Source organism: Branchiostoma floridae, chromosome 14, assembly GCF_000003815.2.
Source record: "Branchiostoma floridae strain S238N-H82 chromosome 14, Bfl_VNyyK, whole genome shotgun sequence".
In the NCBI taxonomy this organism is placed as follows: Eukaryota; Metazoa; Chordata; class Leptocardii; order Amphioxiformes; family Branchiostomatidae; genus Branchiostoma; species Branchiostoma floridae.
Genome location: NC_049992.1, coordinates 23,708 through 41,805, shown reverse-complemented (window position 1 = coordinate 41,805; position 18,098 = coordinate 23,708). Strand labels below are relative to the sequence as shown.

The 18,098-nt window shown below is 44.0% G+C and overlaps 1 protein-coding gene across 1 annotated transcript; it reads right to left on the bottom strand.

Moving 5' to 3' along the window:
- Window positions 1-14,353: 14,353 nt before the first annotated feature.
- LOC118430781 (polyunsaturated fatty acid lipoxygenase ALOX15B-like) lies at window positions 14,354-18,098 on the bottom strand. Its single transcript, XM_035841802.1, has 9 exons — window positions 18,075-18,098; window positions 17,331-17,428; window positions 16,710-16,851; window positions 16,189-16,287; window positions 15,860-15,956; window positions 15,297-15,414; window positions 14,938-15,030; window positions 14,549-14,609; window positions 14,354-14,440 (listed from the first exon to the last, which is right to left on the bottom strand). The coding sequence occupies exons 1-9, from the start codon at window positions 18,096-18,098 to the stop codon at window positions 14,354-14,356; spliced, it is 819 nt and encodes a 272-aa protein (XP_035697695.1).

Genomic DNA, 18,098 nt, shown 5'->3' with positions numbered 1-18,098 from the left:
CAGGATGTTCATGACATTCCAACGGCCGTTATAACCCCCCCCCCCCACCCCCACCAACACACGAACGTGCCATCTCAAATTTAGTTACACGTAACCTCAAAGCCAAAAGGGACACGGTGAAAGCTCTATGACGGTAGAGACCTACAAATAAGGGTTTCTAGGGTTCAAGTTTGACTTTTTCGTAAAATGGCATTTGAGTACAAACTTGGCTGAAATGCGATGCTCGTAGTATTGATGTTTCATCTCAAATCAGACTGAGGGGTCGGGGTTATTTTGTGCGCTCTCTCTTGCCTTTTGACTCCCACTAGAATGGGTGTACAAAATAAACCCGATCACTTTATCTGCTTGGAGATATACGGGAGAGATTAGCAAGTGACAAAATGACAAATAATCAGTATAGTAAGCGACTACCCTATTCCAAGTGCTAACTCTAAAAAGTAAATAACGATCCACGCGACCAATTACGTATATTGGAGCGGCCCAGCTACGACTAAAGCTAAGGGCACAAGCCGCACAACCCGCCGTACGTGCAATTAAAAACGTACTGTCTACGTGCCAAAACGTGAGCAATCTTTTGGGATCCGTAAGTGGTAAGTACCGCCTCCCTACGAACTCGTAGGGAATCCGACGGATTTTGGAGCACGCAGACACGCCATAGAACTTTACGTGCAGGCAAAACTTTGTGTGCCATCGGGCTGCGGATTCAACCCCCGTAAGTACGTACCAGTACGGGCGATGCGCCTGCCCTGTACGGCCTGAACGTTTTCAGAAATACGTGGTCGTGGCCTCCCCCCCCCCCCCCCCCAAAAAAAACGTACGGACAAATTGCACATATGGCGGGTTGTGCCCTTAGTTGAACGGTGAGCTAACTGTACTTACGGAAAAGGTAAGCATACCCACCTGTAAGCGTAACAAATGCACGTAACCAACAGAAAGTAGATCGACTGCGCGTGTGTCCGATGGTCCGACAGAATGACGGTTCTGCTCGTTGTCGCACACACGACGTACTTTTCTCACACTGACAGTCTACTGCAACTTCGAGTACTAACCAAAAGCGCACAGGAGTCAATCACATAATATTATAGGGGTGTCTGGTGCTCTTATCGCCTGGACATACCACTTTCTGTTAAGGGGGAGGAAGATAGACATAGCGTGCTCTTTCTGCATGCATTGCTGATTGAGGATTTTTGTTAACGCCTTTGTACAGTGCTGCTATAGGCGTATAGGAAAGAAAAAAAACTCGTAAACCCCAAGTAAGTCGGATGCAACAGCCACTAAAGTGCTTTTGACGCGCACCCCTCAACAAAAATGGTTTATCCCACAGCTGTTTTGGATATGAATGAAGAGCATTCCCAGTAGTGTGGGGGCGTGTGACATAACTGCAGGGAGTTTGGCCCAGGAGCCAAGTTCAAATTCTGTCATGCTACCGATGATGTGTCATTGCCTTAGTGCTTAACACGACTTTCCTTATTACTCCACCCAGGTGCAGCAGGTGCACCTGACTTCGGTTGGGGATGTTTAAGACGGTGGAAGAAGAGGGATGGGTCTATTGGACTCCCTTTACGTTACCTTTTATGATTAGCATTAAATGATATCATGATTCACAGGATTCCAAGAACAAGCCTAGACTGGTTTGGGGGTCTGCATGGGGAATCCTGGAAACGCTCAACGGTAAACTTAGGAGGGTCGGTAACGCTTAACGGTAAATTCAGTAATGATCAACATAGAAGGACATAGACAATGCCATGCTGATTTGATGATATGGATGACATCCTCTGAGAACCCCAAACCGATGCCAAGGAGCGAATGGAAAAGTTTGGCAAAAAGTTGACTTCAGTACGAAATCTAAATAGTCAGGAAGGTTGAGTAAATGACTGAACACGGAGAACATGGCTGTAACCGAACACCATATTTGTCTTTTTTGTTCTTTCATTTTTTTCTTATTTTGAGATAGGAATTGACTTTGGCATTCTAGAATATTAGTATCCGTTTGTTAAGAATAGATTTTTGGCATCTTTGCTCAATCTGCAGCTGTTTCGCACGGTTTCATCCGAAAAAAACGGACGACATTTGATGCACGTGGATATCATCCATAGTATCGAATCCACTTGGCCTAAGTGAGCACAATCAGTGCCTGTAAAACCTGACTCTATCCATAGCTGCACCCAATGTTATTATTATGTCAGCGTGTCTGGCCTTGGCATAGCTTGGATACCAGAACAAGCTTTAAACTTGGATGGTATTTCAATGCCAGCACACATAATACACACTAGGTTGTCCCTGAATGACTGGTCATACCTAATCTTTGCACATCTACGTCCAAGCGTTGTTTAAAGCTATGTAGTGAAGATGTCTCTATTGTACTTTGTCGCATCAAGTTTCATCCAACGATTAAAAAAAATTGAACACATCAACCCTGGATTTGGTAGGTTTGGTACTTGTAGTTATGACTGTTCCCTGTGTTGTTTCTGAGCTGATATTAGTTTCACAGAATTATATGTCGCGGCCGATATCGGTTCTATTATTCTTCCGTTGCTGGTTTCAAACATCTGATGTAGTCATTCTGGTTAAGGGCGCGGTTACAAATGTTGTACGATCGCAATGGGCATTTATTTATTTATTTATTTCATCTTGAGACAGATGGGTTACCCCTACAACAGTGCATACAGTAGTTGTATTCTTGAGATAAAAAGTAATTTCACCTTCATTCGTGGAGTAACATATATCCGTTGTTTTTAAAAACAGGGTATCCGTTGTTTTTAAAAAGTGGGCACGCAGAAGTCACGATGGACAACCAAGATTTAGGATATCAATTTGAAGGAGGGTGGTTTCAAATTGAAATATTTTCAAAATATTTCAGTCTAAAACCACCGTCCGTCGATATGATACCATCAATACCGTGTTTTGTAACAACGGATATAGGTTGCTTGACGGATAAAGGTGAACTAGCGTATATAAAGTATTAAAGTATTGCATGCGTCGCGCAAAATTTAGCTGTATTGTTACCGAAAAGGCTGACTTGGACATAAATGTTTAGTTCTGTCATAGCCTGTTTGAAAATCGTACGACGCTCTACGACAACATCATGAAGTCTGTCAACAAGTGAGTGTGAACCACACATCTGCCCGGCTGAGACCGTGAGCTCGGGAACCAAACTGCTCGGCACAGCGGAAAAGGTATAAAAAAGATCACAGAAAATCTGCTGTGATTTTTTTCTATTTGCTTTTGGACAGACGAGGACAATGTGGCACTACACTCAAGTTAGTAACTCGGTAACTGATAAATATTAACATTGCCACATACAAGGAAAGGCAGAAGGTTAATGTAGTCTTTTTTTACCTCCCCGACCGAAGTCAGGTACCCAATTTTACACCTGGGTGAAGTGAGGAAGGTCGTGTTTACAAAGTGCCTGTCCCAATGCCCCCTTTCCATAGACGGCTATCGTGCTGCGCTCTCACTGCGTAACCTTCGCTTTCACACTGGGTATATAATACAAAACATACAAGTGTGACTGAGAAGACAACAAAACACACAAAGTGTAAAGAAATATTTTTTTCTACAGAATTCGTTGAGTGATCTGTCAAAGTTTAGGTCGCAAAGAGAGCGCGGCGAGAGCGCCGTCCTAGTGGATAGGGGGTATAAGGGCACAACGTCGGGGGCACGGCGGGTATCGAACTCGGGACCTCTAGATTCAGAGCCGAACGCTCAACCAGATACGCCACACACGACGCCACAAAATTTGCTGGCATCGTAGTTTTCCAAACGCTGTCCTTGACACAACTCTGCAGACGTGTGGGCGAAACGGAGACAGTGGTTTGGCACGCTGCCTGGCCTCTTCAGAAGACGGAATTCATGAACTTGGGGCATCAGCAAAAATTCGTATCTTCATTCGGGGGCTATGCCACAGGGAAAGCTTTGACGTTATGGTGGTGCCGTTAATATAAGCCAGGTTGCTTGAGTGCAGCATCGCTGTACAGTATTTCCTTTTTGTTGTAATAACAAAAAAAATCTTTGTCGTTTGCAACTTACTTCGCAGTCACGAGCAAGCTGAAACAAGAAACGTAATAACAGCTCTAAATATCTCAAGAACGTACGAGGTCTCTTAAGTCTTCTTCTAATCATGCCCATAGATAATTCTAACAGGTGCCCATAGATAATTCTACAAGGTGCCTGTAGATAATTCTAACAGGTGCCCATATATAATCTAACAGGTTGCCATAGATAATCTAACAGGTTCCCATAGATAATCTAACAGGTTCCCATAGATAATCTAACAGGTTCCCATTAATAATCTAACAGGTTCCCATAGATAATCTAACAGGTGTCCGTAGATAATCTAACAGGTGTCCGTAGATAATCTAACAGGTGTCCGTAGATAATCTAACAGGTTCCCATAGATAATCTAACAGGTTCCCATTAATAATCTAACAGGTGCCCGTAGATAATCTAACAGGTTCTCATAGATAATCTAACAGGTTCTCATAGATAATCTAACAGGTGCCCATAGATAATCTAACAGGTTCCCATAGATAAGCTAACAGGTGCCCATAGATAATCTAACAGGTTCCCATAGATAATCTAACAGGTGCCCATAGATAATCTAACAGGTGCCCATAGATAATCTAACAGGTGCCCGTAGATAATCTAACAGGTTCCCAAAGAAAATCTAACAGGTTCCCATAGATAATCTAACAGGTGCCCATAGATAATCTAACAGGTTCCATAGATAATCTAACAGGTTCCCATAGATAATCTAACAGGTGCCCGTAGATAATCTAACAGGTTCCCGTAGATAATCTAACAGGTGCCCGTAGATAATCTAACAGGTGCCCGTAGATAATCTAACAGGTGCCCATAGATAATCTAACAGCTTCCCATAGATAATCTAACAAGTGCCCATAGATAATCTAACAGGTGCCCATAGATAATCTAACAGGTGCCCATGGATAATCTAACAGGTGCCCATAGATAATCTAACAGGTGCCCATAGATAATCTAACAGGTGCCCATAGATATTCTAACAGGTGCCCATGGATAATCTAACAGGTGCCTGTAGATAATCTAACAGGTTCCCATAGAGAATCTAACAGGTGCCCATAGATATTCTAACAGGTGCCTGTAGATAATCTAACAGGTTCCCATAGATAATCTAACAGGTGCCCATAGATAATCTAACAGGTGCCCATAGATAATCTAACAGGTGCCCATAGATATTCTAACAGGTGCCCATGGATAATCTAACAGGTGCCTGTAGATAATCTAACAGGTTCCCATAGAGAATCTAACAGGTGCCCATAGATATTCTAACAGGTGCCTGTAGATAATCTAACAGGTTCCCATAGATAATCTAACAGGTGCCCATAGATAATCTAACAGTTACCCATAGACACATAGTGTAATGACTGCCCATTCTTTGATTCCATCCTCCCATCTTTTCTAAGGCAATCTTAATAAGCAAAATTGCTTGCGATCCAGAACATCGATATCTTTGCCAGGTCCAAGCTATACTGATGATCCAGCAGCAATCCTGGTGCATTGCGTCAACTTACTCAGCAAAATTCTACCCTCGTGTTTTTTTAAACAAGGAAGATGGAAAAGCAACTTAGCCCTTTGGTATTTACACTGGGTAAACAATGGGGCACAGCCCTCTCATAGGTACCCCACAGATGGGGCTGTTAAAAGGTCCTGAAGGAAACGCCTTGCACAAACTTGGCGAAAACATGGCCTTATCTTACCATGAGTTCCTGGAAGAACAGGAAAAGGTCCAGACAAGAATCGCCAAGCATCCTACATCTGGGTCTGTTTTAACACGGTGGTTCTAAATATCACGAAGGAAGCGCCATAAACTTGGAACACGTTCAGGAAGTGTCTTATGGGATCGTCTGGCATAAATGAAGGCTGTTTGGTCCAGAAGCCAGAGGTCCTGGGTTCAAAATCAAATCCCGTCATGCCACCAATCGTGTTACCTTGAGAAAGGCAGTTTACTCTTTCCTCACCCCACCCAGGTGTAAAAATGGGTACCTGACTTCGGTTGGGGAGGTGGAAGGCAGTGGAAGGAGAGGGATGGGCTTCGCCAGTGGCCCTTCAGCCTAAAAAGGTCATGGGACTATATTTACATTTGCTTACAGAAACGCCACAGACTTGGGGTAACTGTCTTGCTGAGAAGAACACCAGAAGAATATTGGAGGCTTCTGACGTCGGCCCTTAAGTTTTGGGAAACTTAAATGAAAAATACAGGCCAAAATCTGGAAGTAAGGGTTTGGCATGATCCCAAAATCTGGACAAGGTTTTGGAGACCTCCGACAGATATGCAGTGCTGTTGTTAAGTAATTCCTTCAAAGACAAATACAGTATTGTGTTTTTTTAACCCTATTCAGACCGGGCTTTTTTGGTCATCCCTGGAGGGGGTGGGGGGTGCTTTTGAGGCCCTCCACTTCTAAGTCCTATAACTCTAACACGACGTGCCGAAGGGCCACCAAACTTTCAGGACATAATGTCGACATAATATCTGACAAGTATTTGACGTTTGACGTTACGTTGACATACGATGACGTAATTATGACGTCATCAATTTTATTATATTGGCCGGACCCATAAAAAAGGGGTATTCTCAGAAAACTTCAAGTTATGCTACAAAAATGTAACCACAAGTGCAGATAACAGAATAATTATGTTCATTACGACTTGTGTTGCCAATAGCAACATCATAAAATGACGTCATGCACATCTAAGATACGAGTTGAGCTCCGCCATATTATATCCACCACCTTGAATTTTTGAAAATACTTTTTTTGCAGCAAATAATAACAAAGGGTAATGGAAATAGACGAAATTCATTCATTTAGATGGTTTTTGATAAAAAATACCCGGTAGTTACACATTTTAAGGGATAATTAGCTTGTTATTCTTGATCTGGCTATACGGTCCGCCATCTTGGATTTTGGGCTGATGACGTCATCAAATTAGCATAATTTATGCATATATAATTATGAAAGATATGCAAAATAATGTAAGATTTTATTTATGTAACAAAATAGCAGTAATATAGCAAATAAATGTGAAAAATACATTGTTAGAACCAAAAATAGTGATTTTTGGCAAAACTGCCTGTCAACAAACGGTTGCCATGGCAACACGAAAAAATGGATCATTTGTGAAACTTCACGAAATTGTTGCCAACAATATTTTAGGAAAACTCCTCAAATTTGGTGGCTCTAGCGTAAGCCGTTCTGACGTTATAGGACATCGAAGTCGGCGCGGGCCTCAAAAGCCCCCCCCCCCCCGTCTGAATAGGGTTAATGAAATATGGTTTGCACAAGCCTAGACGATGCGTTTCTCTCTCATAAGCTAAATCATGTTACAAATACAAAATGTCATTCGTCCAATATTCTATCTATTGGACATTAGGAACTACTGTATAAACAGGGCCACAGGGGTCAAGTGATACAGCAGCCTTTTGGGAAAGCCAGACTACCTATCATGTAGGTATAGGCTATAGCATACAATGGCATTGTGGTCATACAATCTATACAGCATACAATCCATGTAGCATTCGCTCGATATATCTATAAGAATGTAGCTTACAATCCATATAGCGCACAACCCATATGCATTTAATCCACATTGCGTCTAATCCATATTGCATAGTCCATTCACTGCATGAAAAGGTAAATTTCCACGAGTTCCCAATATTGTGCACGATGGTGAAACCTGGCGTGTTCTCACCGTGGGCACGGGTTTCCACGGACTGCCTGTTCCCGCGTGCCCCTACAATGCAAACTTGTGCGCACGATAGGGCACGCGAAGAGTCCACGCGCCCCACTGTTGCACACTCCCCGTGTTGAAAAATTATCGTTAACAATGGAGAGCTGAGAAGTGTCTGATGATTCAGTTATGTGAATTGTCAAGTAAAAATAACCAGAGCCCTTGCCACATTTCGGTATGTACTTGCGGGAAAGTCAATAATGAAACCGACGCCAACAGCACGCGAAATAAGATATGCAACACAATCGTGCCGTATACACGAAACTCAACAAACTACTTTACCTCTATATACAGATAGAGTGTAATATTAAAGTCACTACTGAAGCAACATATTCAATTTTAACGGAGTGTGCCCGATTTCTGTAACTAATCATATGAATTGTTTTCTATGCAACATTACATGAGTTGATTGTCATCTAGGCTTTAACCTGGAGTGCGGCGCCTATCAATGCATGTATTCTATTAGATTGAAAGTGTTGTTCTTTGGTCGGTCGGCTTTGTTTATACAGTATATCAACGCCGCATTCCGACACCGTGTTGAGTTTCCATTGTACTGAGTCCTTGTTTGTCGAAAAAAAATCGATTCAAACACTTACAAAGATAATTAGGTTATGGAGAACTTCAATATTTGTATAGTTCACTTTCACAGTGTAATTTTTGGTTGATATCGGTATTATGGAGATTGTCTGCCTGGCTTCAAGTTGGTTTTTGGTTGAATATTGAGGGGCGGAAGTTTGACCCGCCAGAATACTAATGAACTCAGCAAATGTCTAAATGTCTGTTACAAGTGGGTAATACCGACATGTACAAGCAAGGTGAAAAGCAAGAAGGTTACTGCTGGACTTTCACAAGCACCCCTCCCCCATGGCCCAATACACATTTCATTGTTTTGTTTCCCGGCATGGCATCCCGACGCGCGTGTCTCATAGCCTCCGTCGCAGGCTACGAGGAGGGTTGGATTTTATTTTATGCGGGCTGGTTCGCGATTTTCAATGTTGACTAAGGTTTTCTAATGCCGGGAAAGTAAGTTTACCGTGGAAGGGAGTTTAGCGGGAGGCTACATACACAGGGTGTAGTTGGTCGATAATCTTAAATGTTTCTTTTTTGTTTTTGTTGGTAGGCTTTCTGCAGACACAAATGATTTATCTAAAGCCCAAGGTGTTTTGAGAAAAATATTAGAACTTATGCGATTTGTATATTTGATAAAACAATGATACATACGAAAAGCTCAAGCTTCCTTTAGTGAACTGAGAATACTTGTAGAACGCAGGGCATTATGTACAAACTCCTTGATGATACACACAAATAGTATATACAATGAGTTATTGTGTCTTTATTCAAATACCCATCCGAAGTAGCCAATCGTATTTCACACATGAGGTGGGTGTTTGGAAATGAGGACCAATCAACACACGTGTCCCAATTTTCAAACCCGTGACGGTTGTCATTTCAAATCTTCTCATTCAGAGTGCTTTCACGCTGCGCAAACCGGCCGATAGCTAAGTATTTGATCGCACGACAAACAGCGCAGGCACTCATTGAGAGCTTGGGAATGATTCTACATCAAGACCGGACATTATCTTGCCATCGAATTGAAATCCACTGCTAGTGCCATGGGACCAAATTCTACTTTCAGAGCAACGACTGGCCTCCTAACTATTCATGATCCAGTCTACCGAGAGTCGGGCGGGCTCTCTGTGGGTGGGGTGTGGTGATCCCCACCGCTCGGATCGCCAGATGCGCCCCTGACTGTTAACTCTACGTCGCTCTACGTGGTACACAAGATTCTGTCCGGTCGACTTGGGTGATTTGGAGTTCCTTCGGCTCGGCTGGATACCACTGTTACGAACTTGCACGTCCACGCTTGGAATTCTGCAACGACTATGTGATAAATGTATATGCTGCCGACATCATAATGTACAGAGCTGAATTCAAGAGACCTACAGGAATTTTCTGTCATCGAACTTGGAGCGACTGCACAGTGGAGAAAGGACAACGTTTATAACGTCCTGGAGTGGAGCGACTGCGGATAACAACCCCAAAACAACGTGATGGAGGACCGACGAACCTTTGGAAGCTAAAGCAGGGGCGACAGCACTAAGTACATATGAAGGAACGCGTCAGGAGCGGTCGACTCTCTCTCTCAAAAAAAAACGAAAATTAACGAAAGATAATTCACCATTTAGAAAGAATAAAAGCAAACACATTGTATACAGGGGAAGGGAAAACCTGGGAGGGTAAATTTTTGGGCTGGGAAAGCCCGGGCAGTGAAAATGGCGCTGCTTTTAATGACAAAGGGTGTAATAATGGCGCAGTCGAGCCCCGGGGAGATAATTAGGTGATAATTAGCCGTTAAGTTATGCAACAGTCATTCGCACACAAAAGCATACGTCGATAGTTTCCACGCGTACGCACAAGTTTACTAAGATTGTACGGCTAGTGCACACGGGTTTCCACAGGAAGGGCACGTTATGGACACGCGAGTGGTCCGTTTACACGGGTTTGCACGGGTGTCCCATGTGGGGGCACGTCACGTTCGCACAGTGGGCACTCGTGGGAACCCGTGGACGCTCTGAATTTACTTGCATGTGTGCACGGGTTTGCAAAGCGGAAATCTGTGTTTTCGCGCAGTGATTATTTTATAGAACAATGTAAGTCACAATTTGGAGACATGGCGTTACCAATAGTGGTGCACCGTGCATCTTGTTACAGGTCAAGTTTCAAAATTGGTAACAAGCTTAGTAACTGTCGAGTTTACTTGCTGTGGCATTAGCGTGTACTTGCAAGTATCTTCCTTAAGTCTTCTATCATAAGAGTCTATCTACTAGCATCAAACCTCCTTGATATGTAAAAAGCATTATCCTTATCTTCTCTCTCTCTCTTTCTGCTAGGATTGGGCACTTTGCCAATGTGCCTTTTTTGTTACTTATAAAGTATCTTCTGTCAACATTTCATCCTGACCGTTATGTAAGCTTGCAAGACTAGCTTTTTTAAAAAAAGCATTTTTTGTTATACATTTGGTTATACATTGCAGACCTGCAAGCATATTGTATATATACGAATGTGAAAGTTTTTAGTCTTTAACTTCACACGCATAAGATTGTCACATGTGTGATCCTTGACGAAAACTTTCAATGTAAACAGAACAGCTAGATGTCTTAGATGCTGATGGCGTTGGGGATCTGGCGAGGGTCCAGGTAGTCGTACGGCTTGAACCGCTGGGTGGAGTTTTCATGCTCGATGTCCTTCGCGATCTTTGCCAAGTCTTCCTGGAATCTATTCAGGTGGGAACAAAGACTTCAGAAACGAAACATATTATTTTCAGACTTAAGTGATTGCAAGTGTTACTTGGCTAGTGGCATGGTATCACATCCCAAACTAAATTAGCAATGTGTTTTTGAAATCAGTTTTAAGCCCGTCACACATGACTGAGACCTCCCCAAGACAATGTGCCCGACCGCTCCCCAACCCATGTCGGTGCTGTGTCGGGAGTAGTCTGGAATGTGTTCTATTCTAGCTCCAGACTAGCAAACGAGAAACTTGCAACATGCAACTTCGCCGACCAACTCTCAACCACAGACGACCTTGTTCACGACTAGCTCTCAACCATGGCCAAGAGAAGGACGGGCCATGGTCGGCTATGTGTGACAGGGGCTTAACTCCCAACCATGTTCTGGAGAAGGTCGGGAGGCCATGGTCGGCTATGTGTGACAGGGGCTTAACTCCCAACAATGGTCTGGAGAAGGACGGGAGGCCATGGTCGGCTATGTGTGACAGGGGCTTAACTCCCAACCATGGTCTGGAGAAGGTCGGGAGGCCATGGTCGGCTATGTGTGACAGGGGCTTAACTCCCAACAATGGTCTGGAGAAAGTCGGGAGGCCATGGTCGGCTATGTGTGACAGGGGCTTAACTCCCAACAATGGTCTGGAGAAGGTCGGGAGGCCATGGTCGGCTATGTGTGACAGGGGCTTAACTCCTTAACTCCCAACCATTGGTCTGGAGAAGGTCGGGAGGCCATGGTCGGCTATGTGTGACAGGGGCTTAACTCCCAACAATGGTCTGGAGAAGGTCGGGAGGCCATGGTCGGCTATGTGTGACAGGGGCTTAACTCCTTAACTCCCAACCATTGGTCTGGAGAAGGTCGGGAGGCCATGGTCGGCTATGTGTGACAGGGGCTTAACTCCCAACCATTGGTCTGGAGAAGGTCGGGAGGCCATGGTCGGCTATGTGTGACAGGGGCTTAACTCCCAACCATGGTCTGGAGAAGGCCGGGAGGCCATGGTTGTCTATGTGTGACAGGGTCTTAACTCCCAACCATGGTCTGGAGAAGGTCGGGAGGCCATGGTTGGCTATGTGTGACAGTGTGTAATAGATGTTTTACCAAGGACATTAATTTTACTTACGAATTGAGGACTGTTTCCGCCTTGTCTCCCTGGAGATATTTCACCTCGAAGTCCCCCAGAGGCTGCGTGGAGCGCTCGCTGAGCAGTTCCGTCAGTAGGTTGATCCGCAGAGTCTGGTACTTAGAGGGGAGCGCGTCCAGGACAGCCTGTTCCGTCAGGGCCTCCTACTTGACAAAAGGGATACAATGAATGAATGAAGACCTTTATTGTACATTTTTGCCCAACCGGGCTACGTACAAGTCACAGCAAAGACAAAACATACATGTAAAAGTGTCATAGAACTACTCTTACATAGAAATTGCTTCTTCTCGCTTCCTGCAATGGTGAAAATGTAGGATTGTAATAATCCACTATACAGAAGATACTCAAGCAACTTGGTAGATGTTGTAAACGGTCAGGCGTTCAGGTCTAGGATCTGCAAGTTTTCATCAGTGACGCAGGAAATATGAAGTTCAGCAGACATTCAAACGTAAGATAAAGGGTAGTAGAATAGCCTTTTTGAGGCTGTAGGGGCTGTGGGTTGTCATACTCTGTGTCTAGAGTATGGTATTGGAAGGTGGAGCCCATCCCTCTCCTCCCACCTTTAACCTCGCAAATCGAAGTCAGGTATCTATTTTTACACTTTTGTTGTTAAGTTGAAAAAATGGCTAAAATGGACAAGGGTTGAATTAAGACAGTTAAAACGGTTAACTTGAGACAGATCTAAATAAAAGACAGATATATGATGACAGTTTGCTACTTAAAAACCTTATTTTTTGGCGGTTCCCCCTCCAGCACGAGCGGCATGTTGGGCACGAAGCCGTACTGGTCCCACTGCATGAAGTTGACGGCTGCGTGCTGCACGCTGGCCGTGAAGATGATGCACGTCAGGATCTGCACAAGCTCATCCACGGTGGACAACTTGCCGTTTCCGGGAACTCCCTGGGAACGAGGAAGGGCGCTTGATTATAATAATTATGATCTATAATGATAATGATAATGCAAATAATAGTAATAGTATTGATAATCATAATCATAATAATGATGATTGAAATAGTGATTACAATAGCAATAGTAGTGATGATGACGATAATAATAATGATAACAATCATGATGATGGTAATAGTAATAGAAATGATAATAATTTTAAAATCCATAAGAAAAAATAAGAAAACAATAACGGCGCAGTGTAGGGTTTCCTGCATGGTCTTATTACAGGTTTGACGAATGTCAAAATTGTATTGTTTTCACTGGCACATTGGGCGCTGCCATGGTGGAATTTGACGTCATGCAGGCGCCATCTTGTTTCTCAGAACGTCAGTACTTGACCAAGACCTTACTGTAAGATCAACTTATCATCAAACTCAACGCATTGTTTCATTTTAGCGGGATCATTCAATTGCTTACCTGGATTTCACTCTCAACAAGGGCCTTCGCAAACGCCTGTATTTCACGATCTGCGTCCAGTTTGGTGGACTTGCCTTCCGCTGAAATGGACAGTGGTTAGATGATATCATTTTTTTTTCAGAAATAACGTTTGAAACTTTCACAATATTTTCATATACACATACATTTTCACATTTATACATATATACACATGTCTGTATGTAGATCAACCAATAGTGTTTGAGGAAGTATGCCAACTCTCTATTGGTTGTGGACCTAAGCAGCAAGGCCAAGGAAAATATTAAAGTAAGAAAGACATCAAATCCATTCCAAGTGCACTTCTAGCAAATTTTACTTTTGATAATACATTTAAAGCTTGTCTAGCCACTAGCCTGTGTTTACACAATCTCTCGCTAACTGGGGTTAATGACCCCCTCCTAGGGCGGGGGTAATTGTAGGGCCGGCCGCTAGGGGCGCGATTTTAGTCAGGTTAGTCTAGCCTCTCACCATCAGGACTGTAGAAGTAGTTCACAACCAGGGTGACATGCTTCTTGATGACGTCATAGGTGGGCAGGGCATCGTCGCGATAGTAGTACTTCGGCAGGTCGTCCGCGTTGGCAACCTGTCATGTACAAAACAAAACAAAACAGGTCCTGGATCATTTATTCACCTGGAGGGTCAGCGACATAACTTGGGACGTGTGCCAAAACTACAGGATGTTTGGCTAGCCGGCTCACAGCCCAGAGGTCATAGGTTCAAAACTTTTTACGCTACCGATCTTGTGTCCTTGGGAAAGGCGCTTAACACGACTTTCCTCACTTCACCCAGGTGAAAAAACGGAGAACTGACGTCGGTTGTGGAGGTAAAAGGCAGATGCAGAAGCTGCTGTTTTATACCAAATGACATACTGGGGAGGTATACAGACACAGGGCGTCATTAAATGGTTAAGCATAATTGCAGGGCGAAATGCAACAGAATGAATATCTTAAAAGAGCATAGAGCAAATATGACTTACTCCACGGTATTTCAGGTCCTCTGGCAGGGTGCCCTCCCTGTCGAGCCGCCAAGTCTTCACCCTATTTCAGTAGAAAACACAAACTGGTACATCAAACTGGTACATCAAACCCATGTCTCACATAGCCAGCCATGGCCAAACATGTTGTTCACGATGGTTAACAAGGATATTTGGTCATCTGTGGTTGGGAGTTGGTCGGCGAGGCTGCCTAGCCTACAAGTCTTTAAAAGTCGTCTGAGCCAGCCTGCTATAGATGTTGAACAATCAAAGTCATATGTGGGTCCTGAATGTTTGACAGGGGCATAAAACTTCGTAAAAGATGGGAGCAAAATCATCAGTAACGTTAAGAAATAATCATCAGTATCTATCAAATACACGTTTCTCCTCACCTTTGCTTTAGGAGTTCAAAGCTTCCCTGTGCCCCTATCTGCGTAGTCTGGTCCAGACCGCCTCCATCGGAGATCAGCGTGTACAGGGCCAGACTGGGGGAGGGGGGCGAGCAAGAGGGAAAATTGTTAGATTTCTTCTTGTAACATAACCGTCGTCTACATTGTCAGCTCGCTGCAGTCGTTTTGGTAACGTTACTTGGCAGAAGTCGTTTCGCAACATGGCAGTCATTTTGCTGGTACGAGCACTTTAAGCCTAAATGTCAGAAGTCGTTAGTTACATGGCAAAGTCGTTTGCTACAAGGCAAAAGTCGTTTCGCTACATAACAGAGGCCGTTTTGGTATACTTAGTCCAGACTCACTTGTTGATGGCGAACATGTAGATGAAATGCGGCTCCAGGAGGCGGTGGATGGGGTGGGAGATGGACAGGTTCTGTTTGGCCGCGAGGTTGCAGGCCTCCACAAGCAGATGTGTGAAACCTGGAACAGGAGAGCCAAAGAGGCGATCATGACATTTCGTGAAACTCATACCAGCTTAGAACAAATAAACATGGAACACTACAGCCATACCTACTTATCAAAAGTTATCAAACTCAGGGTGGAAGTGTTCATAAATTGTGACGTCAGCAAAGGGTCAAAGGTGCTTGGGAGTCGGTATCGGCCCCCGTCTCGGTACGGATTTTAAATCGCAACACGATGTTGACTACCGTCACAGATGAACTTTAAGTATATATTTTTCTATTTTGTACTTTTTGAGTTGCTGCCATACATTGCACCGTGTATAATTGTTGTCCAATGAAGTTCTATATAAATATCAATTTCCTCTTATCCTGATACGTTCTGAATTTGTAAGGGCTCCTTTGAAAATCAGCTACTCAGTGAAGGGAAGGGATTGATAATAAATAGATAGATAAATAAATCGTACCGAGGTGGGGGATAGCCTCGTGATAGTTCGCGTCTGCGCAGTTGAACCACTTCTTGGCCAGCAGCCACGTGTTGGGCGGGTCACTCGGCAGAAACACCTGAAAACCGATTTTTTTTTTAATTTTTAAAAATTTTGCAGATCTTTTTTATTCTTTTTTTAAAAAACTTTGTTTAGTGCACGTCTGAACACTGTTATACAAATCGAGACAATGGTTGAGACGAGAACTGTTTACATGTATGGGGCCTTCTCTTTTGACATATTACCCACAATTCCCGTCACTGGACATGCGTACTAGGAACCGCGAACGTGCTTATAGCATGGGCACTCACCGGATGTTGCTCCTCCCCTGTGTTCGGGTACAGCTGGATGGCCACAGGCACCAGGTCCTTCTTGTCGTTAACGAAGAACAGGCCGAACGGGGCGCACATCTTAAATACAAAGTTTATTTGCAAGTTCATGCTCAAAGGCTAATTGCAGGTACATTGTGGAAACATAGGGAGCATATATGTGACAATGAACAGTAAAAACATTATTGTAAAAAGAGACTTCTCGAATACTAGCGGTGGATAGATCTAGATAGGTTGGGTTTGACTTCTTTTTTGGAAGCAGCGGAAGACGAAGAGCCCCACTTTTTGTGGGTCCTTTGTTTTTAAGAGATATGTGGCTTTCTGTTCGTCCGTGAATGTGGCAAAGTTTGGGAATGTCATATTTGATACAAGACACATATATTCTATTCTGCCCCATATTCTTTATGTCCGCCACACGTCCAAACAACAAACGGAACCGAAACTCTGCTTGCAGAGTTTCCATTTGGTGTGCGAGCAAAACGTGAAAACAACGGAGTACTCACGTGCCTGGGGGCCGTTTTGTTAGCCATGGAGGTGACCCCCATGATGGTGTGATCCACGTAGTACAGGCGGTTCTTCTGCAGGGCGTCTGCCAGCTTCAGGCCGTACAGGAAGGGCTCAATCATGGCCGCCGTCACTCCGAACCTGGAAAGTCACGGCAAGTTTAGTGCACAACAATTGTTACAGGTACATTGCAACTAGAAGGAACAGGTCGGGTTTATGCGGTTTCCAAGTCAAAATTGGCGCTAAGTGCAGCACGCACATAAATAAGCATGAGAACAGATTTGAGTTCGCAGGTTATGCATTCCCAGGGCGGACGAATATGACAAACTGGGGTCAAGAACAGGCTCTGTACAAGCAACAAGGTTTGATAGTTGTTTCTAGGAGTTTGAGCTAGACACCCCCTCCCCCTAGTGTCTTTTTCATGATTATCCACCAGAGCCCGATTTCTACCAGGGGCTCCCTGCACTCTCTGCCTTCAATTTTCTAGGGCAACGAGTGCGAGGAGCCTCGTACAAATTGGATGATACCCAGACTAGTGACTTCTGGCTGGTGAGGCAGCAATTCTAAGACTGAAATTGGGTTATAGTACTTTTGTAAATTCTTGTTTCAGTCCAGCTTACCCTTCGGGAAGCTCCCTGCAAACACGGATGGAAGTCGGGTTAGTTCCCGTCAGGCGCTGCGAGCCGAAGTTCTCGTCGGTTTTCCAGTTCGTCTTCCCCTATTGACGACCAAACAGAGACAGATGCATTCCAGAAAGTGACGTAACAACGGGAGGAAATGACCACCAGGCTCGTTGAATAAACTTAAACCCAACAGAATGGAAACAGGAACAACCTTCATCCTTCATCATGCAAGACCCTATGCATCCACCCCATACAAGTACCGTTTTCACTTACAAGAGGTTAACGGTGGTCACCGTGATGCAGTTAGAAGTGAGCTATGAGACGTCTCCTGTCTCCTGAGAAAGACCGGTAACCACTTACAAGTGGCTCAGAGAGATGAGTGTGTCAGACTCCATGTGTTGTGTTTTTCGATGGGTAACCAAGTATATTGGGTCATTCTTGGGTTCATGGGTCACCTCGCTTGGTGTTGACCTAGACGACCAGTGGCCCAAAATTGCCGTACACCCTAGGAATATGCAAGGAAAAGTGTAGTTTTACGTTATTTTGGACAAGAATATAACGAGAAAGTGAGTTGGGTGTATTGTTTCTACATGTCTGTCAAAGGCTAAGGTTTAGCAAACAGTGCAGATATGCCTTTTCTTCAAACCCTAGTCGGCCGTCGGCAGATGATCGCAGCTTTGAGGTCGGGTCCAGGGTCGGTTCGATCGGTAAACGTAAACCTTTACCGCTGTGTAACCTTACATCATTTCCCAGCGACCGTGACAT